The sequence below is a fragment of the Hyalella azteca genome, unplaced genomic scaffold (genome assembly GCF_000764305.2).
Source record: "Hyalella azteca isolate HAZT.00-mixed unplaced genomic scaffold, Hazt_2.0.2 contig17231, whole genome shotgun sequence".
NCBI lineage: Eukaryota > Metazoa > Arthropoda > Malacostraca > Amphipoda > Hyalellidae > Hyalella > Hyalella azteca.
The window spans coordinates 28,707-51,866 of record NW_025947023.1 but is presented as its reverse complement, the minus strand read 5'-3'; the positions used below and the strand labels follow the sequence as shown (position 1 = coordinate 51,866).

The following is a 23,160-nucleotide window of genomic DNA, read 5'->3' as shown; positions in this document are numbered from 1 at the left end:
ATCAAGTTATCTTGTGATTATTAATCTATCATTTAGTTAGTTTGAAGATCATTTGAGATATTGATATGAAATAAAGTAATTTCGTAAGTCAGATATCCAAATAATGATTCAAGCTATTAAAGCTATGCAGATATTCTTATTAATATTGTATGAGAGTGTATAGAAATGGCGAAAAAAGTCGGAAATTATGTTACGATGTAAGGCAAGACTGCAACGCGAGGTCGAACGGAGTGTTGCGTGTTAGAGTGGTAGTGATGAGTGGTGGTGATGAGTGGTGGTGATGAGTGGTGGTGATGAGTGGTGGTAATGAGTGGTGGTAATGAGTGGGGGTAATGAGTGGTGGTAATGAGTGGTGGACTGGTGGTGTCAGGGTGTTGGTGATGAGTGGTGGTAATGAGTGGTCGTGTTGGAGCGATGGTGATAAAATGTGGGGGAAATGAGTGGTCATGTTAAAGCGTGGGTGGTAATGAGTGGTCATATTAAAGAGTAATTGGTAATGAATGGTGGTGTTGAAGCAGTGGTGGTATATGAGTGATAGTACTGCAATGGCGGTGGTGAAGAATGGCAGTAATTAGTGGTGATAGTGATGATGGAGGTGAGTGAAAGCTGCGTATTGAAACGATGAGGGTTAAGAGTGGTGATGATAAAGGCTTGGTGGTGCAGGTCCCATCAAAGAGATGTTGGGAGTCAAAGCGCACTCACTTGCTACTCATTATAAGGCGATGTAGGTCACGCTTCTTGAGTCTTATAAAGACCTGCGAACTGCCGTCGCCTTGACATGCTTGTACGGCGCCCGCTTGATCCAGCCGCTGGCGACCTTGCATCGCCGTATGCTGTTGCTGGACGCTGTGGTGTCGCCGCATGCTGTTGCTGGACACTGTGGTGTCGCCGTATGCTGTTGCTGGACACTGTGGTGTCGCTGTATAGTGTTGCTGGGCACTGCATGTGGTGTCGCCGTATGCTGTTGCTGGACGCTGGGGTGTCGCCGTATGCTGTTGCTGGACGCTGTGGTGTCAGCGTATGTTTCATTGTATTGCGTATCTTCGCTCACGTATTTGCTACCATCCTCGATTGCGTAGCTTTGCGTATATACGCAGAAACCATTGAGGACGCCGTGCGTAGTGCCGCTGTTGTTCGTAATTTCGTCTCCGTCCGTAACTCGGAGTTCCGTGGCCCCCGTCCGCAGATGCTGGTCTTCCAAATCTCTCATCGCGCCCTCGTCCTGTTCTAAATTGGAGCACAGGTCCTCTTTGCCCTCTTCTATGCCGGTGTAGGGCCACTCCGCTGCGCATTTCCTGCTGCTACATGGCCACGATGTCCTATGCAGTTACTGCTGCTTCTACTGCTACTCATGCTGCCACTCTAGCTTGGTGGCACCAACCTCTGCTGCAGCTGCCACTACTGCAGCTGCCACTACTGCAGCTGCCACTACTGCAGCTGCCACTACTGCAGCTGCCACTACTGCAGCTGCCACTACTGCAGCTGCCACTACTGCAGCTGCCACTACTGCAGCTGCCACTACTGCAGCTGCCACTACTGCAGCTGAGAAGAAATGCTTTCGAACGGCCTCGGCAGGTGACGCGCTGACCTGAATACCTGAGCGCTTTCGTGCGTGTCAGCGGCCTGCACTCCTCCTTCGTGCGTGTCAGCGGCCTGCACTCCTCCTTCGTGCGTGTCAGCGTCCTGCACTCCTCCTTCGTGCGTGTCAGCGTCCTGCACTCCTCCTTCGTGCGTGTCAGCGGCCTGCACTCCTCTTTCGTGCGTGTCAGCGGCCTGCACTCCTACTTCGTGCGTGTCAGCGTCCTGCTCTCCTACTTCGTGCGTGTCAGCGGCCTGCACTCCTCCTTCGTGCGTGTCAGCGGCCTGCACTCCTCCTTCGTGCGTGTCAGCGCACTGGCACTATCACCATCATCGTCACCACTACCATCATCGTCACCACAACCATCATCACCACCATCATCGTCACCATTGCACATCACTCTCTCCAGGCGCAATATAATGCAATGATAAGCAATTATACGCCCGCCTCGTTATTACTTGTCGAGAGAAAGTCTTGCCAGGCGCTAACTGGATATACGCATCCTGGGGCTGGATTATACGCATCCTGGTGCTGGATTATACGCATCCTGGAGCTGGATTATACAGCATAGGATCTAATTTATCCAGTTTATTTACTTTACTGTAATGTTATGCCTATAAACGATGTCATTTCAGTGGTTGAAAACTAGATTTCGTTGGGTTTAGTACAGAGAATTTCGGTATTTATTTACAACTGCCACGATTGGATGTTAGAATTCGATGCATCCTCAGATAGCAAAACTTTACGAATGCTTCCATTTGTTGAAACTTTGATTATTATTGATTGTAGGTATAAATAATACAAGTATTATAAAATTAATGATGCAACTTACATTGTTTTTTATGGTAATTGCCATTAAAATTCAATGCACTTTTTGTTGGAACTTTCATTTACTCAAACAAAGGCGTTAAAAAATATTTTATTCATATCGCATCTGCTGCTCCTGTCGCGCTCTGTATCCATCCATGGTTTCTGGAATGATGGATCTAATCTCGGCTAAGCCGGCATTATGCGTCGCCCCCTTTCCTCCACGCGTCGCCCTATTTCCATGCACCATTCCATCCCCCCCACGCGTCGCCCCCTTTCCACGCACTATTCTCCCCCCACCCGCGCGTCGCCTCTCTCCCCCCTACGCATGAGGGGGCCAAACCCCTACCCTCCCACGCGGGGGTTGCCGGCAGTAATGTCAAGAATCGTTCTCTCCGAGTGGGGAAAATGCTATTTTTATTGAGAATTACGATATTTTCTCTAAATGAAGAAGATATGTGTTTTTTTAACAGTTTTGCTATTTTTTGGTTTGTAGATACAAGATTCGTGTTTTATTGATTATTTTTGATTAATTGTATTGATTTCTCTGTGGTTTCGTATTTTTGTTGCCTCCGTTTTTTCGTGTTTAACTGCACTTTTCGTTGCTTTTGTTTATGTTGTTATTGATGCTGCCGGCCGGTTCACTTGTAAAAATCATCCCTTCTTCATTCCACGAATTTATGGCAGCAACGTCATGCAGAGTGACGTCATGTAGAGTGACGTCACGCGGATGACGTCACGCGGATGACGTCACGCGGGATGACGTCTAACAACCGGCAAACGAGCCTCCGCGAGCTTGGGATGTGGTTATGCTGTACGTATTGCTCATGAAACGTATATATATATTCTTATAATCATGAGTAAGTTTATTATTCAATGGACAAATAAGTTATTTATTTGTTACCGGGTTATGAAATATAACGTTTAATGACTGTAAGAAAGAGTTGTTGGTGTCCTTTTTTTGCGTGTGTTTATGTGAGTGACCAATTCTGAAGCTAAAATTCCTTAGTACAGTTTGTCTTTAATCTAAAATTATATCTCCATATCAAACTAGATGATGTGTTATCATTATCGATTTTGGTATTCATTGTTAGCTCGAAATTCTGGCTACGAATCAGCGGTAATTCACAGTAAAGGCGTTCAGAGAAAATTACTGAATTTCTTTTCAAAAGCGGCATTTGAGAAGCTAAGCGACTAACGCATTTAAAAAAAATTAATACAAAGCAAAGGATTGAGAACACCGAGACTATCAGCATTAACATGTTTGTGCTTGCTGCACGTTATTACACGAAGATAATCTTATATTTATTGGCCACCGAAAAGCCGGCGAATATTTAAATAAATAAACTGCGCGAGCTGAGATCTTTTCAAGGTCAGGCTGTGTGCCAAGTAAGTGCGTCCTGTGTGCTGTGTTGTATGTGTTGTGTTGTATGTATGTGTTGTCTCGTGTGTTGTGTTGCATGTGTTGTGTTGCATGTGTTGTGTTGTATGTGTTGTGTTTACTGTGTTGTGTTGACTGTGTTGTCTCGTGTGTTGTGTCCAGTGTGTTGTGTTGCATGTGTTGTGTTGTATGTATGTGTTGTCTCGTGTGTTGTGTCCAGTGTGTTGTGTTGCACGTGTTGTGTTGACTGTGTTGTGTTGTATGTGTTGTATTGCATGTGTTGTGTTGACTGTGTTGTGTCGTATGTGTTGTCTCGTGTGTTGTGTTGTATGTGTTGTGTCCCGTGTGTTGTGCTTGTTGTGTTGAATTTTGTGTCTACCTCCGATATCGATATCACTAACCTTCAGTTTGAAGTGGTATAAGAGCCTCAATGATACTGTGTTCTCTAGCGCGCGCGTTGTGATAACAACAAATATTAAGCGGTGATCTTGAGTCGAACTTTTGTCCCCCTTTTCCGGTCTGAAGACGAGCATTTGTTCCCTTGCGTCTGAAGCTGTTCTCTTGCGTCTTAAGTTGTTCCCTTGCGTCTGAAGCTGTTCCCTTGCGTCTGAAGCTGTTCCCTTGCGTCTGAAGCTGTTCCCTTGCATCTGAAGCTGTTCCCTTCCGTCTGAAGCTGTTCCCTTGCGTCTGAAGCTGTTCCCTTGCGTCTGAAGCTGTTCCCTTGCGTCTGAAGCTGTTCCCTTCCGTCTGAAGCTGTTCCCTTGCGTCTTTAGTTGTTCCTCCACGTTTCCATGCCTCTAATTACCCCCTCCACCCCACGGAGCTGTCGTGTATTTTTTGCACTGACTGGAAAATCTGGCTCGCTGCGGCACGCACGGACTAGACTGCGTGCGTGGGTATTCCCGACGATGCGTGCGTGCAGTAAAATCTTGCGCACGCACATGGTTTTCGTGTCCCTGCGTGTACTTCTGTTCTTGTGTTGATTTTACTCATGTGTGAGTTATTGCTCATGGTACATTAGGAACACCCGTTGTTATCCTCACGTTCACTCACACGCTGCGTGCGTGAGCATACATATACAAACATGCACACGCCCCTGGAGTGTTCAAGTCTCCTCTACAGTGTTTAGGGATACACTCACACAACATACATCATTTTAACACATGTTAGGCCTAGACACACGATATCTACACACTGATACCTCATCCCATACAGGCGCATCTACAAGATACACTCTGATACATACGCCCACATATATGCAAGCACACTCATCATTCTACATGACACTCGACTCAAAACTAAGCTTCACTCTACGCCACACACTACAAAAATTACACACCCCACACTACACATACAACACAACACACCACACCACACAATACACCATACCACTTCCCACAACACTTACCGCATACAACACACAACATCCCACAACACACCATACAACATCCCGCACCACACTGCATCACACACCACACAACGTGCCATACCACATCCCATAACACATACCACATACAACACAACATCCCACACCACACGGCATCACATCACGCACACACCACAATTCACACCCCACACTCAATTCCTTTCAATACACACCCCACACCACCCGTCTCACACTACACGCTACATATCTCCCACACGCTACACATCCCCCCACACAACACCCCGCGTGTGTGGTAGTAGGAAGTCCCGGGGGTATCCCGCGGGTGTCCCGCGGGTGTCCAGCAGGTATGCCGGGGGTCACTGGGTGCACGCTCCCCCTTTCCCCCAAACTTTGCCACCCTAGTTTACGGTTAACAGTTTGCAGGTTTACAACCTTCATCTTCACAGTTAGCAAGTTAATGCTGTTAGTATAGTTTACAGTTGAAAGACAAATGCTGAAATTAAATCACACATCTAACACGCTAACGCGGAAATTAAAACTCACAGTTTAGACGTTAATGCTACCTTTTCAACCTCAACATTATTTTCAGAAGTCGGAACTTTCATCCCTTGTAATTTATGATTTCTCGGAATATTAAAATTTTGGAACGAGACTTTGATCCAAATAATCGCTCTTGATATATCGATTCAATTATTTCTCAGACGATGAATATTATGCAATTTAAAGCTATTCATATTTTTCTATTCAGTGAAATGTGCTTTTGAAATAGAATCGTCGGCCAATCGATGGCCGCATATAAGCCGCCTGTAATATTGATATATTGTACGGCAACGACGCGCATGCCCCGTCGCCCTTGTGGCGCACTCAGGAAGGGCGAATGCAGCGGCGCATTGCAGGCGTGGCTGCATCGCGCATTTTGATGCTCGCTCTAAAGACGCATTTTAATGCGTCATTTAGAGACGCATTTTTAGTGCGACTTTTAGAGGCGCATTTAAATTTTCATTTTAAAGCTCATATTAATGCCACTCTCACGACGCATTTTAACACCACTTTCACGACGCATTTTAATGCCACTTTCACGACGCATTTTAACGCCACTTTCACGACGCATTTTAACGCCACTTTCACAACGCATTTTAACGCCACTCTCACAACGCATTTTAACGCCACTCTCACAACGCATTTTAACGCCACTCTCACAACGCATTTTAACGCCACTCTCACAACGCATTTTAACGCCACCCTAACGACGCATGCCAATGAAAGTAAGCAAGGCACCTTAATAATAGCGCAGATGCAAAGCTACTAACTAATGCGTTCTACTGCTCCATTGCAAGCATTATCTTAATGTTGCATTATTATGGCGTGAATATACTTCAATATTTTAATGAAGCACTTATGAGTAGCAGTGCGCATTTTATCAACGGCATCATAGTGCGCGTGCTGCGCTCACTCTGCTGCGTATATACTGTAGCACGCACAGCTCGTATTGGAATGCGTATATAGCACGCACAGCTCGTATTGGAATGCGTATATAGCACGCACAGCTCGTATTGTAATGCGTATACAGCACGCACAGTTCGTATTGGAATGCGTATACAGCACGCACAGCTCGCATAGGAATGCGTAATGCATTTTTTTGAAATAACCAATATGTGAGCATGGGTTAAACGCATTACAAAGCAAGTATCAAATGTTTGGTCCTGTTTATTTGCAAGCAAATATTTGCAATCAAGGACGATATAATGCAGTTACAAGAGAACTAGTATTTATTCGTATTTTAATATATTAAAATGACATCGTTCATGTCATTATTAAGCCTCTCACTACCAATAATTCTGACCACGTTATTCAGCATTAAGATCACGGCCGTATCTTGGTCGGTCGGCCAAAATACGCCCATAATTCCCGCCTAAAAGCGCGCGCTGGCCTTGGCCTTGAGCAACAGCTGTTCCTAGTGAGCATATTCCGTCGTGTGGTCTTCATTTACGCCGTAAAGTCCCTTCAGTTCCTGGAAAACTTGTCTTTACTCACCGCCTAAATCAGGACTGACCAGAAATTAATTATTTGCAATCGTTAACGCGTGATGATTGGCAAGTGATTGGTTGGGCTTATGTTGTGCGTGCTGCTGTTGTGCGTGCTGCTGTAGTGCGTGCTGCTGTTGTGCGTGCTGCTGTTTTGTGTGTGCTGCTGTTGTGTGTGCTGCTGTTGTGCGTGCTGCTGTTGTGCGTGCTTATGTTTGGAGAAATAAGTGGGACTTTGTCCAAATATTTATGTACTGTTTGTCCTGATGTGGGTCAATCTGCCCCAGTTTGACCCAGCAGAAGGCGGGCGTATCGTACGATATCTGTTTGTGTTGTGGATAAGAAAGTATGTAACACTATAACACATAAATTTTTCTAAGTGTATGTCATATATGAAGAGCGTAACACATTAAATGACGTCACTTCCTACATCACGTGTGTTTGATGAGCTGGCTTCCTTCCCCCCACTTCCCCCATGTGAAAGTGCCGGTCCCTTTCCCTCCATCCCCCCTGCACTTTCCCCTCTTTAAAGTGCCAGCACCCATTGCCCTTCGATCGCGTTGTTTAAAAGGCTACATTCACCTACTCTCCTCCCCCCACCTCAACCCCCAGCCCCCTCATGTACCTCAACCCCCTAGCCCCCCATGACCCAGCCTTCACCCAGTGACCCTCTGAGCGTCTCTCACCGAGCAACGCGGCCGGCATTTTTTGCGTTCTACGCCATGTTTGGCCCCGAGTTTCCTTGTGTTTTAAAAGAATTTTACGCCGGCAATTTATTTGCGTTATAAGCGAATTTTACGCCGGCTTTACTCGCGTTTTAAGCGAATTTTACGCCGGCTTTACTCGCGTTTTAAGGGAATTTTATGCCGGCATATTTGCGTTTTAAGCGAATTTTACGCCGGCTTTACTCGCGTTTTAAAGGAATTTTACGCCGGCTTTACTCGCGTTTTAAGCGAATTTTACGCCGGCTTTACTCGCGTTTTAAGAGAATTTTATGCCGGCTATATTTGCGTTTTAAGCGAATTTTACGCCGGCTTTACTTGCGTTTTAAGGGAATTTTATGCCGGCTATATATATGCGTTTTAAGCGAATTTAACGCCGGCTTTACTTGCGTTTTAATGGAATTTTACGCCGGCTTTACTCGCGTTTCAAGCAAATTTTACACCGGTTTTACTCGCGTTTCAAGCAAATTTTTCGCCCGTTTTACTCGCGTTTTAAACGAATTTACGCCGGCTTTATTCGCGTTTTAAACGAATTTTACGCCGATTTTACTCCTTTAAGTGAATTTTACGCCGGCTTTACTCGCATTTCAAGCAAATTTTACACCGGTTTTACTCGCGTTTCAAGCGAATTTTACGCCGGTTTTACTCGCGTTTCAAGCGAGTTTTACGCCGGCTTTACTCGCGTTTTACGCCAGTTTGACAAAGGTTTTCCTCGCATTTTACGCGTTAATTTCTGGCTGAACTTATATTCTTCAATTTGATATTGGCTTTACTTTTGTATAATTGTGAAAGTATGCAAAAATAATTATTTCCTCTTACTGCTTCATGGCGGCAGGATGTATTAGCGTCCCTTGTTCTAGTTTTACGTGCATACAAGTCAGTGCTGTGCTGTGCCTGTACAGTCACGCGCAGTACCGCAGTATCTGCACCAGCTTCGCATGAGACGCCAACTTTGCCACGCATTACGAATGCTTGGCCCCCAAAAACTGGACGCTTCGACATTCGCTTGAACGCAAGACTACTACGCAACTGAACGCATGACTGCACCACAGTACGCAAGACTGCACCACAGTACGCAACTGTAGGAGCGACAGCACGAGTCCTCCGCTGCATTCCTCAGACAACACCACCACAACTTGGTCAAGGTTGGCCCTTCTCGCTGGACCCCCTCTCGCCGGACCCCCTGCTTCCAGTGACCCCTCCCTTCCCCCCAGCGGTCCCCACCGTCACTCAGGGACCCGTTGTATGCTAATATTCACCCGCTACCACGCTGTTAGAAAAAATATAACTCAGTACTCACAGCAATGAGTGACAGAGAGCGCATTTTCTCGTCGACGAAAACTTGAGGTAACGGACGGACGGACAGACAGACAGACGGACATGGGGAGCACAATAGTGTATTTTTTCCATAAATGATAATATGCGCTAAAACGGTGAAAAAGCGGCGTTCTAGTGGCCAGTCACTCCGTGAAAATAAACTGTTTCGCCGTTTTAATAAGATGTTTTACGGATTTCTAGTGTTAAATTAGAATAAAAACGGCAAAACGGTGTTTCTTTTCACGTGCCGACCGGCTACTGAAACCCCGGTAATACCGTTAACGATAATTTTTCTGACAGTGCAGCATGTATTACCAGTTACGTTGGTTGTTGGTTGCAACCAACGAGCGCTCTTCAGGTTGCCGTCTGATGGCCACCTGAAGCGGTTGCCCGCCAATTTGTTTAGGCTACGAGTATTCCCTCAGTTTCCCACCATTTTTTCGACACAAATTCCATCGGAAAAAAATCAGTAAGCCACCGGAATTTCATCAATAATCCATCAGTATTTCGAGAGGCTTATCTTTACATGCTTTGGTTGTCATAGTAAAGTTATATTAGTAAGGCTGCCACTGTTCACATTGCACGTCAGCAGCAGCAAGTTGAAGGGACGGCAGTTTATTTGTTATTCAATTTTGGTTATCGGTTTAGGTTATTGATATATCAATTTAATAAAATATTATCAGTTTAGTATGTGATAAATTTCGGATATTTTGGTGCTCATGTTAAAGAGCCTTATTTACCGATCTGTTTATAATGAATACTTGAATAAATTCAAGGTGGAAACCATCCACAATGAAGAGAAGGGTGCAAATTTTCCTTAGGATAACTGTTGATCTGAGTGTTGATGATAACTGAACTAAGTGTTGATCAATTAGTGAAGGTCCAGCTACTTAGTGAGGGTCCAGCTACTTAGTGAGGGTCCCGCTACTTAGTGAGGGTCCAGCTACTTAGCGAAGGTCCCGCTACTTAGTGAGGGTCCAGCTACTTAGTGAGGGTCCAGCTACTTAGTGAGGGTCCCGCTACTTAGTGAGGGTCCAGCTACTTAGTGAAGGTCCAGCTACTTAGTGAGGGTCCCGCTACTTAGTGCAGGAATGAGGCAGTCAGCGTGAAGGGCGAGAGGCGAACGCTAAATCACTTCCTGAAATATGGGCCACGGCGCATACACACAGAAAAATGTGTCATTTTGTCCAAGTAGTGACACTTTTGCTCGTAGTGACCGTAGTGGCCAAATAGTGACCGATTTGCTCTTTTGCCAGACCAAAGTGGGTCAGAATGACCCGGTGTACAGAGCTGTGAACAATTCTTCATGGCGCCAATTTCACAGGCACTCCCGTTTAGCTGCTAATAAAAATAATTCGTTATTTTAATTATAATTAATAATAATTCATTATTATTAATCATGATAATTCATTATTCTAATTAGAATTAATAATAATTAATTATCTTTATTATTCAGTATAGTAATTCATTATTCAAAGTGGAATTAATGATAATTAATTATTATTCCTTATAATAATTCATTATTCTAATTTAAAATTGATTTATTATGTAAAGCTAATAAGATTGCTTGTGCTATAGAATTCCTAGATGTCCTAGAGATCACTAAATGTGCTAGTGCTCGAAATTAACAGAGTACATAATATACGTTTAGGAAATACACGTAGAGAATAATTGTTCAATATTCTTGCTGGCTTTTGTACATATGCTGTTTTTGTTGGCTTTTGTTTTTGTTAATGATTCTCTTCCTGTACGAATGTTAAATTAAGTTTTTTAATTTTATAAATAATAAAGCTTAGTTTTAAGTATATGTGTATGCAATACATATATACACATAACTGTGAACTGTCGTTATTTGGGCCCAACCGAGTGACCTTGTATGGTCCATACATCGCTCAGCGCTGCCCTGTGTACACACATACACACACACATACACACGCACACAGCTGTGTACGTCTGCTGCACAGCTGCTACGTGGCCTTGGTGTTGCTGTCACGTCCCCTCGGGGGAGGGGGGCAGAGTTGACCCCCACGAGGGGATTGATCCCCCGATGATGGGGGTAGCACTCCCCGGACGCTACGAAGATCCCCATGTATGATGGGAGGACATGGGGTTGTGGGGAGCAGGTTGGGGGAGGGGGTTAAAGTTCTCCGTGTGGGGATATGTAAGGGTTGATATGCAAGGACTCGAAGTAAGGACACTTGGAGTATCCTTGAAGGGCGGTTGAAGGGGTTTAAATACCTTTGTATAGAGCAGGTAAAGGGGTTTAAATATCTTTGAATAGGGCAGGTAAAGGGGTTTAAATATCTTTGAATTTAAATAGGACAGGTAAAGGGGTTTAAACATAAATTGTTTGAATGACTCCCGGAACATGAAAATAGATAGAGTGATATATAAAGTTGCACTAACATGTTTACAGCAGTCCTCTAGTACTACTCACCAGAACCATATTGCTGTGTGCTGTTTCAATTAGTTGTAACTAATGCCAATTGTAATGCTGTTGATCAAAAAATTAATTCTGAGCTTACCTTGATTTGTTTTTGTATAAAATTTATTAATTCGAGGCTACGTTTGAAGTATCAGTCTGCATGAGGGCGAGCGGACTCATTAAAATGACTAGTTGGCAGCCTTGTGAGCGCAGTGTTGCCAAATGCAGGGCAGGGTTTGGCACGATTTGTTGTCACCGGCCGGCCGGCAACACTGGAGGCGGACATTTGGCACAATGTTTAAATACATTTGGCACCAACGGGCGCAAACAACGTATTTCAGGCAACACTGATACAGTTAAACGGGGATTACGGAGACAGTGCTTCTGGCAACCCAAGTTATAAAGAACGTACTTCCGGCAACACCGATGCTGTCAACAGGGTTTACGGAGATCGTGCTTCTGGCAACGAAAGTTGCGAAGAGCGTACTGCCGGCAACTCTGGTTATGAAAACTTCTCCGAACATTACGAAACACGTTCATATGGCATAACCAGTGTTGCCAGCAGTACGTCATTCGTACCCACAGTTGCCAGCAATGCGTCATTCGTATCCAGTGTTGCCAGTAATATGTTCTTCGAACCAAGTGTTGCCAGATGTAAGAACATCTGGCAACACTTGATTTTAAAATCGTAGAGCCGGAATCTACTAAGATGTTCAAACATCTGGCAACAAAAGCTACCTCGAAACGTACCTTTGGCACCTCGTAGAACCCCTACTATGCACGTCTGGCAACAATGCTGTAAAAGAACGCGCCTCTGGCAACACATATTCTCACACACATTATCATTTCACTGTTCTGCAGAACACATATTATCATATAATATAAACTTGTATTTATTTATTCAAATTGAGTGCGCGATGTGTCATGCTGATATTCTCTGAAAACGTTGGAATTATTCGTAAACACTGAAGTTTTAAATCAAATCTTTGAACCAAAAATGGAAAGGAACTTCCGCCGATCCTGCCAAATTGTAGGATTTAAATTTTGCTGAAGCTCGAGTGAGAATTCATCGAACTGGGATACGCGTTGGCAGCTGGTGGAATAATTGTTAAAATTTTGAATAACTGTTGAAATTAGGCATCATTCGAAAAGATGGTCCGAATATGCAGTACAGTTATATGCAGTACTGTAAAGACGGTACAGTTGTAATTTATAGTAATGTAGTTTACAGTAATTTAGTTTACAGTAATTTAGTTTACAGTACTGTAGTTTACAGTACTGTAGTTTACAGCACTGTAGTTTACAGTAATTTAGTTTACAGTACTGGTAATAATGGTGATGTAATATTCGAATCATGTTCTTCATGATAGAAGCAAATATTATTCACTGCCAATTAGAAAATTGCCTGTCACTTTAGCCATATTTTCACCAGTTTCGTAATTGCGTCCATCATGACAGTTTAGTGGAATTTCTGCAATAACTTATCGTAAGGAAGAAAATAATGTACCCTATCTGAGAATTTCATGCTATTTGAAATCTCATTATCGCATTCAGAGTTGATAGATGTTTTAAAATTTATTGTCATGGTTATTGGTATCTTATTGAACATTGTAGAATTGTTTTTCTCCGACATGTAATTTTTATTTCGAAATTAATAAATTTATTGCAAATTCTTGATCGTTCCGTCTTATTGATAATATACGGACAATTTCAGTACATGATCCTGCGTTGCTGTTTCATCCAACATCTTTTAACTTTTTGTAACTTTATATAAAATCATGTACGAAACAAAGCTGGCCTCCAATCCGCCGACGATAATACGTCATTGCTTGCTTATGGCAGAAATTACTTTTGCCGTGACCATCCCTCCCCCCCCCAGGACGAGGGGGATGTGGGGTAGAACTCTGAAGTAGACGTTGCTATGGGTAGATGAGGTAGATGAGGGGAGAGGGTGTTGGTAGATGAGGGGGAGGTGTTTGGCAATCTACAAACTGCGCAGTAGATTCGCTGCTGTTGCTACCTCGCTTTCCTGCGCCTATTGCCTGCTCTTTGTGCGTTGCTTCCGTTGACAATTTTGAATCTATATTTCAACGAGTTGATTAAAAGGCATGATTAGTATGGATGTAACTAAATCTACGCTTGCAAATAAATCTACGTTATACTAGAGGAAACAGTAAGCGAAAACTGTGAACAAGAATCAGCGAAATGCTGCTGTGCAGTGATGCATGCTATTATACAGTGCGTGCTGTTATTTTGTACAGTGCATGCAGTGACCTAAGCTACGTCAGTTCTGGCTTGCGCAGCTCGCACTCTGCTATATTCCTAATCATGAATGATAGGCATACATTTATGAAACCTTTGCTTTTCTTCCGTGAAGGTATTGATTGTCACAGAACTTATCATCAATACATACATAATAAATTTGGTCTAGCAAATCGGGAATAATGTGCGTGACACGCATCATGGAGGATTTGTTCAATGTGATATTGTAATCTGACTTGTAATTTTATCATTCGAATGAATGAGTGGTGCTAGAGATACTCGCTTTGTTTATTTATAACTCGGGTCGTTGAGTCCACTCCGACATCACGTGATTCAAGGCTCATAAAGTAAATCAAATCTCAGGAGTAATTTCCGTAGACTTTCTTCTCGTCCTAACCTATTTCTGCCCCTTTTAAATGGAAATAATTCTATAATTGATCAAAATAAAAACATAGTTATAAACTTTACGTAATAAGTTAACTAGTAACAATAATAATAAATTACCAATTTATTATTTACACCTAGAATTAACAAACATTTTTAGCTGGTGAGGTGTATTATTTTATTATTACTATCTTAAAATCCAATCGTGTTCTAGTTCTGAGCCTACAATTATTTAGTTTATTTTTTTTTGCAGAGCTCGACACGCACGATGTTCCAGTGCACGTGGCCGGACTGTCGGGAACTTGCTGAGTCATGCTCGGCAATCGAGAGCCACATCCGCGTTACTCATTTGGGGTGAGTGTGCTAAAGTGTACTCACGACGTACTCGTGATGTACTCGTGACGTACTCACGACGTACTCGTGATGTACTCACGACGTACTCGTGATGTACTCATGACGTATTCGTGATGTACTCACGACGTATTCGTGATGTACTCACGACGTACTCGTGATGTACTCATGACGTACTCGTGATGTACTCACCACGTAATCACAGTTCTCTCACAATGTATAATCAGGATGGGCTCATTATAATGGGTAAAATCCATTACCAATTATTGATTTCTCCAATTTTAATCATTGAATTGATAAGAATAGGTAAATACATTAGCTTTGTTTTTCTTATCGTTTTATTCTTGAATTTTGCTTTTTAATGGGTTATCAGCATTTTGTCATCTTTTTCGCTCTGTTAGCAGACCTGGACAAGTTTTTCATTTCTATTTAATACTCCCATAATATATCAAAATATCCTCGTAATATATCCTCGTTGAAGTAGTTTACTATTGTGGACATAAGAAGAAAGGTTCTTCACAAAAACAATATTGTAGAAAAAGATTTGAATTAATTTCATTGTAGAATGGCGAAAGAGAGTGTAGCGGGTGTTGTTAGTAAATATTAATAAAGGGCATTAATAGATAGTATAATATATGGTATTAATACCATTAATAGATTGTGCAGGTTAAATAGGTTATGGTATAATATAGGTTATAAATATGACTTATTGTACAGTCTGAGCGCTCGACGCCGGAGCCGCAGCCTATCCTCCCTTCACTCGAGTTCAGACTCGGACTCTGAAGACGACCACGAGGAGGACTTCTACTGGACTGAAGTGGAGGTGGCCGTGGCCACTAACGTCGACCCTACCACACTTAACTGCGTCGTTAGTAACCGCCCCCCACAGACATCAGTCATCCACCAGGGCTCTGTAAGCCCAGTTCTGGTGACGACTAACAGCCCTTCTCCACTGAGCTACTCAACGGTTATTTGCTCAGGTCAACAGACAAATATTTCTGCTATGAAGAATCCAGCAATCAAATCTACGAGCATAATAACCATGAGCAATCCGCTCGTCAAGTACACTTTAGGCTCACCCAATGGACAGTCTGCTGCAGCGACCACCCTCCTCACCTTCAGAGCAGACTCCGCCAGCCATGCCAAAGGTACGACAACTGACCTCATGTCACTACTAGGCACACTATAAATGGTCCTGATGTTGCCAGATGTACGATCACTGACATTATGTCTCTACTGGGCAAACTTACAGGTCCTGATGTTGCCAGAGGTATGATCACTTACATTATTTCACTACTAAGATAACTCACTGGTCCTGATGTTGCCAGAAGTACGATCGCTTACTTTGTGTCGCTTCTGATTTAACTGTTAACATTCAGAATTTTTATATAATTGATTCAGCCTTAAGAGTCGCAGTACATCATGTCTGATGAGTATACTCACGTACTATACTTGAACTAGTACAATAGCTGCAAAGCTGCCCACACAGCTAATATAACAGAATGTAACCACTCCAATCACTTCGTAAAGATAACAACGAAGTTGTCTCAACCGCCATGACGAGCGGCAGGCTTAGTTAATGGATATATTAACGAGAATTTAAAAATGAACTGATATACTTTACTTTTTTATGTGTGACTGATCCCATTTTCACCCACAGGAAGCACGCCACTGAGAATCACGTCCCCCGTCTCCCCCTCCCATCACACAGTCATCCACCGCACCCCCGCCTCGTCCCCCTTGGGGTCTGGGGGACCAAGAACCAACCTATCAACCCACCCGTACCTGCAAGGGGGAGGGTGGACGTCCTCTCCCAGAGCCTCACTAAGCAAGTCCCCCAGCGTAGGCCCGTCCACAGTCTCCTCCGTCCTCAAGTTCAGTGGGGGGCAGTACGTGCAGGTATCATCGCCCCCCACCCTCAGCCACATGGACATGGCCCGACCCCCCCACGAAGGTTGGTTACCTTATACCAACATAGTTACCTTGTACCAACATAGTTATAACTTGTACCAACATAGTTATACCTTGTACCAACCTAGTTCCTTATACCGATGAGGGGAGGTTGTATAATGTACCTTGTACCAACATAGTTATACCTTGTACCAACCTAGTTCCTTATACCAACATAGTTACCTTATACCAACACAGTCACCTTAGTATCCTTAGTATTTGTTTGGAACACAGCAGTCCCAGGCCATGATGGATCGCCGCCTCTGTATACCAACAACAATTGTACCAACATAAAATTGTACACTCAAACAAATAACCGAGACGATAAGAATAAGTCCAAATATCCATGCAATTTTTGTCCCTTGTATGGGCCGGGCTGACCTACTTTAGCCCGGTAAAATTGCCCGTTAGTGATACGTTCAAAATGTGTCTCTAATTTGACAATATAATGCATATATTTTTCCGAATGTAGCTGAAGACCAGTTTGATTGCATAAAACTCATGTCATTAAATTCAAATTTTAACATGACAAAAATAACAGGTAATTATAGGAAGAAATGAGAAAAAAATGCAATAGTGAAAGATTATAACTTTTGTCTTGTAAAGTAAGATAACTTAAATAAGATTTTAAGCAACAGCATATTAATTAAAGTATATCCACTCAATAAAGTATATAGTCAATTGTCTGTTAAAAGAATTAAACGAAATTGAAATTGAAAGATGAAAAAAAAGATGAATATTTATGATACAGTCTTGCATGGTATGTCGCTTGTATGAGTATCACGAAATGCGTGGCGTACACGATTGAATACCGATATGAATATCATAATATGAATATTTTATATACCTGACCAGGAATGAACATATGATGCCAGAACATCAATATGGACATTATAACAATCATTACTTTGTGTGCACAGACCCTGAGTATCGTCGCCGCCTCACCGGCAGTTCCCTCTTGTCCAGCTCCTGCGATGGCGCGTCATACCTGGTGGGGGTACAGCCTGGGTCATCGTCTTGCCATTTACTGTATATAGAATTTTATATATACAAATAATAATATAATTTTATATACAATATATAAAATATATAGAATTTTATATTTTATATACAAAAGGCAAGATATCGTCTTGCCTTTTGTATTACTCAATAAATATGGAATTTTATTATAGATAGATATTTGCATTGTCTATTTCAATATTACAAATAGAGAATTTTATTATAAATGTACATTCCCATTCAATATTACAAATATAAAATTTTATTATAGATATATATTTGCATTGTCCATTTCAATATTACCTGAAGATATTGAAAGGATTGAATTAGATTCATTCCTATTGATACAGTCCGATTAAAACTTGCTTTCGGATTCCATATTCTCCGATTCTATCTTCTTTCTTGATCATTTTAAACTTTTATTTACTTATCTAAGATTTCTCCATTTTCTTTATGTATCAAGACACCCCATTTCACCCCTGCACCTCTATTTCCTACTTCACCCCTACACCACCACCTCATTTCTACCTCTATTTCCCACTTCACCCCTACACCACCACTTCATCTCCACCTCTATTTCCCACTTCACCCCTACACCACCACCTCATTTCTACCTCTATTTCCAACTTCACCCCTACACCACCACATCTATTTCCCACTTCACCCCTACACCACCACCTCATTTCTACCTCTATTTCTCACTTCACCCCTACACCACCACCTCATCTCTACATCTATTTCCCACTTCACCCCTACACCACCGCCTCATCTCCACCTCTATTTCCCACTTCACCCCTACACCACCACCTCTATTTCCCACTTCACCCCTACAGCACCACATCTATTTCACACTTCACCCCTACAGCACCACCTCTATTTCCCACTTCACCCCTACACCCCCACCTCATCTCTACCTCTATTTCCCACTTCACCCCTGCACCCCCACTGACTCACCCCTCGTCCCGCAGACGTGCAGCAACGAGGCGCTGGGGGCGGGGGGCGGCAAGGTTCGCGTGACGTCATCACCCAAGGCGTCCCCAGGGCGAGGCGGCAAGCGGGGCGGCGAGAGCAAGAAATGTCGTAAATATTACGGCATGGAACAGAAGAACGAATGGTGCACGCAGTGCAGGTGGAAAAAAGCGTGCAGCCGCTTCGTGAACAGTTCGTAAGCGTGCAGCCGCTTCGTGAACAGTTCGTAAGCGTGCAGCCGCTTCGTGAAAAGTTCGTTGAACAGTTCGTAAGCGTGCAGCCGCTTCGTGACACAGTTCGTAAGCGTGCAGCCGCTTCGTGAACAGTTCGTTGAACAGTTCGTAAGCGTGCAGCCGCTTCGTGACACAGTTCGTAAGCGTGCAGCCGCTTCGTGACACAGTTCGTAAGCGTGCACTTGTTTCGTGAAGAGTTCGTGCGCCTCTGCGAGGAGCCACGTTGAGGTCATTGAGGGCGATCTAACTAATCGATTGCTTACGTAGCGGGACGCAATCGACAGTTCCATCTAAAGTCTAGCTATGAAGCATCAATTACCCACCCAAAATCCTCGGATGCTCCACTGATAATCATCTAATGATCCAGTGATAATCCTACTTTCCACTGATAATCCTACAATAATCCACTGGTGAATCACCGATGATCCGCTACCCGCCGATGATCCGATGATAATCCTCCGATGATGTTCAGTATGGGACCAGAGCAGACGTCGAGATGCTGATTGTAAAAAAGATGCATACAAAATATTTCGATATTCTGAGATGTTCACGAGCGCCCACATGCATTACAATAACCAGCTGCTAGGACCAGCTGTGGGACTAAAGCATATAATCTTCTACACAAATCATTGAAGAACCTCCCAAGATATGACTACAAGCAGAAAAAGGATCGTAAATCAGGAAATAATGTAAGTGTCAGCGAATCGATATTAATAATTAAATCAGTTGGTTGTTCTTCCTCAAGATGTCTTTCGACGAAACTGCGTAATATAAATAATGTCCTATTTCATGAAGCAACCGAATAAATCGGCAAATCGAGCTACAAACGACCGCTGAATTGAGATGGAAATGCAATGAGTGGTTCTAGCGATGGAGTGATACTGGTACCTTGAGGCTTGATTTGAAAATGAATGAATTTGTTCTGAGAATGAAATTCTCTGACGAACACGAATCTGTAGAGTCGATTGGGGTAAATTACATGTAAATCATCCTCTTGTGATGAATGATATAAATAATTGTCAAATGATGATTAAGAAGGATTGCAAGCAAGGAATAAAGGTAATGACCGACCATTACGTGAAGGCTTCGGACGACGAACTGCGATGGCTTTGTGTTTTTATTGTTCTCTTGATGTGATGGAATAACTGCCAGATTATTTTGAGTGATGAAAGAACTTGATAATTCTGAGTGGTGAAATAACTGCCTGCTTATCTTAGTCATCCAGCGGTGCAGGCGAAGAGACGATGAGCGAGTGTGCGGCAGACGAGCGATGATGAGGTCGGCGAAATGGGAACACTGCCTGGAAACTATGCATTGCCAATATCCTGGAAATTATAATGAAAGTAAGAGTTAGATTTCCAAACACGTGGAAACAAGAACGCTGACTTGAGCTTACTTCAACGAAAACCCAGAGAAAGTGAAACAAATTTTAATAGGAGCATTCAAAAAGTGGATTTATTTAAGAAAAAAAATTCGTGTCAAGTTAAGGTGCTCGTGAAATCCATAATTAAATCATTTATTTACCGAGTTATATTTCTATGTTTAATAATTATTCTAACATTCTACGTTTTACTCACGTGATTTAAGTTGATATCGTAAAAGATTCTATATTATTAGCGACAACAATATAGGGCGTGTGAGGCTCGCGTGCAAGATATCTTTAATTAAAACTCACGTGCATGTGCAACAAGTGTTTCTGGGACCCCTACACTCAGAGATATAAGTGAGATTTGGTCTAAATAGCCTATTTTTTGTCACTATTTGTATAATTTGATAATATGACCCATTAATCTTTCTGAGTTATTGCTAAGCGCGAGGAAACATTTCACGAATAATATTGGACAAACATATCATGAAGCTGCATCGCTGCATTGCGTTATATGCAATAGTAATTTTTAAATTAATTTTGATCCATTATATTACGTTCTATTTGAATTAAATAACTATCTCTTCGTTGACGGTTCTTCAGAAAATTATTCTCTTATGAAATAGCGTCGAGGAAACATATTTTATTGATAATTATGTTATGCTGCGTGTATAAGAATATTTATTGCGGTCAGAATTAGAAATGATCTTTTCTTTACTAAGTATCTGTATACTTTGTGAACACGGTTAGTTATTGTGTTGCAAGCTGAAACCTTTTATCCTACCCATGTTTGATTTCTTCACAGTTTTGAATCATTTAAAAAGCAATCGGGCAAAGTTTTTTTTACAGAAGTAGGGTGACAGAAACGATTGTTCATCCTATTTGAATGACACACTAAACCTTCCAGCGATAATCCAGATCTTGCAATACAATTTTTAAATGAACATTTGTACTGTCATTCTAACGACGTGGTTCTGCTGATTCTAGTATTTTCATACACATCAATTTCATCTACTTCCTATCGGATCCCTAATTTTTTACGATTTTTGCTTAAAAAATTTTCATGTATAAGTGTAGGGTATTTTACGGAACCAAAATGAACATGTTATGATAATTTTTCCATGCCTATGAGAGGAAGCGTCTGAAGGAGAGATCTCAACCGGGAAACGACTGCCACGAGTAGAGTAGAGAAATTTATCTTAATTTACACTCCGCTATATTTAGCGAATTATGTATATAATTTGCTATATTCAGCTAATTATATAAATAAATAGCTATACTTAGCTAGTTATATAGATAATTAGCTATATTAAGCTTAATTATATAAATAAATAGCTATATTTTGCTAATTATGTTGCTAATTAGCTATTTTAAGCCAGAGATTACAGCGCAGCAGCTTTTATGTTATGTAGAGCCAATTTATGATTAGGATTACGCATGAGATTTTATTCTTTTTAGCGCCGATATTATTCAATGGATTTTTATAGTAAATCCTGCGTTATTTTTAATTTTAGTACATGACATTGCGCCTCTAGCTTGCTTCTTGATCTATATGTTTGTGATTGTTCTTTAAATGATTCGCGTTTCATCCGAATTCAATTTCCGTTGACGAAAATTACGAAAACTTATGTTAACGAATATAATATCATGCCATAATATTTTTACATGAAATTTTTTGTTGCATTTTCTGTCCATTCTTCAGTTTGCAGACGCTTCTGAAAGTGACTATTTTATCATTATATAAAATTTTTTATATTAATGAGCAATAATAAATTATGTCAATTCACTCAAACGTTAATTTTACTCAATTTATTTATACGCCTTCCGTATTCGATAAATATTCTTTACGACAGGAATATTTAAATTTCATTGTAAAACGACATTTTTTTACCTCTATTCGCGCACGAACTCTTTTTACGTAGCTGGTTATCCTAGATACCACTTATTTGTACTCATACACATTCATTCAGTCGGGTGCAGTGGGTGAAATTTAATGTACATATGTTATATGAGGACTAAATTCGTTATCTATTCTTATGGCTAATGACTTCTATGTCTGACTGGTGGTATTTATTTGGATTATTAATCTTTATGTTATGTGTTTAGTTGATTCGCTAAGGGGAATTATTGGATGTAGGAAGGAACTAATGAATAGGATATGAAAAATAAATTGAATGTTAACCTATAGGTAATCAGGCATGCGCATTGCTCTGGGATGACAAATCTGAGATGTGTTACTCTTCATAGGAAAGGAAATTAATAAGGCTTAAACTTTTTTATGCATTTAGACTTCTAGCTTATTGTATTAAATTGGCTGATTTAACAAGTAATTGAGTTCGAATTTTCAATGGGTTGTTATCGAAGATGAAGTAATGTCGATTCGCTTTTCAATCATTTCCTATTAAGAGCAGATATGCTTCAGCAATTTTGAAGTTCAATCTTGGAATCTGTCTGGGGAATGGAATCTGTCTGTGTAAATGTCAACACAAATAATAGGTCCATCAGGACATAAATCGTCGTTACGATGTACTTGTAATACACGTCTACCGAGCCAGCTATGATGTTGGTTTCGTTACATAGTACGATTTGATAGCACAAATCGAAAAACTGGGTGATCTATTTGTTTTGACCTTCATTATTACGCTGCACGTCAGAAACATCTTTTATGACGAGCTAGTTCAATGCAAGCGTTTTGCATAAAACTTTTGCAGGGTTGCAGAGGTTGCACTTGAGGTTGTACTTACGGTTGCACATGAGTGTATCTTACCCCAGATGACGAGCGAAACACGAGCATTATTTCTTTTCAAGCTTATTGTGCAAATATTGTTCCGAATTCTTTTCCATGTTCCTTTGATAAGAATTAAGTCGAAGTTTTCTCCTATTTACACGTGACAGTCCGCAAAATATTTTTAATACTTACGTTTAAATATTTCGAAATCGTTAAGACGCAGGTTAAGGTAAATAGTTCACCCGGTCTTTCGACCCAATTTCTTGTCTGGAACTC

General features: G+C 41.7%; 1 protein-coding gene across 1 annotated transcript; it reads left to right on the top strand.

Moving 5' to 3' along the window:
• Positions 1–1,314: 1,314 nt before the first annotated feature.
• On the top strand, positions 1,315–20,725 carry LOC108669623. The gene is made up of 7 exons (XM_018156999.2): positions 1,315–1,370; positions 1,620–1,878; positions 14,542–14,642; positions 15,357–15,787; positions 16,300–16,593; positions 17,510–17,580; positions 18,557–20,725. Exons 1-7 carry the CDS (start codon positions 1,315–1,317, stop codon positions 18,755–18,757), a joined length of 1,413 nt encoding a protein of 470 aa, XP_018012488.1. The 3' UTR covers positions 18,758–20,725.
• The last annotated feature ends 2,435 nt before the right edge of the window (positions 20,726–23,160 follow it).

What these genes read in the sequence shown, in the direction of transcription:
- LOC108669623 (XM_018156999.2), top strand. Translation starts at nt 1,315, where the DNA reads ATGTCCTATGCAGTTACTGCTGCTTCTACTGCTACTCATGCTGCCACT. An exon ending in GCGGCCTGCACTCCTCCTTC is followed by an intron (nt 1,879 to 14,541) that starts GTGCGTGTCAGC and finishes TTTTTTTTGCAG; the next exon opens with AGCTCGACACGCACGATGTT. An exon ending in ATCCGCGTTACTCATTTGGG is followed by an intron (nt 14,643 to 15,356) that starts GTGAGTGTGCTA and finishes CTTATTGTACAG; the next exon opens with TCTGAGCGCTCGACGCCGGA.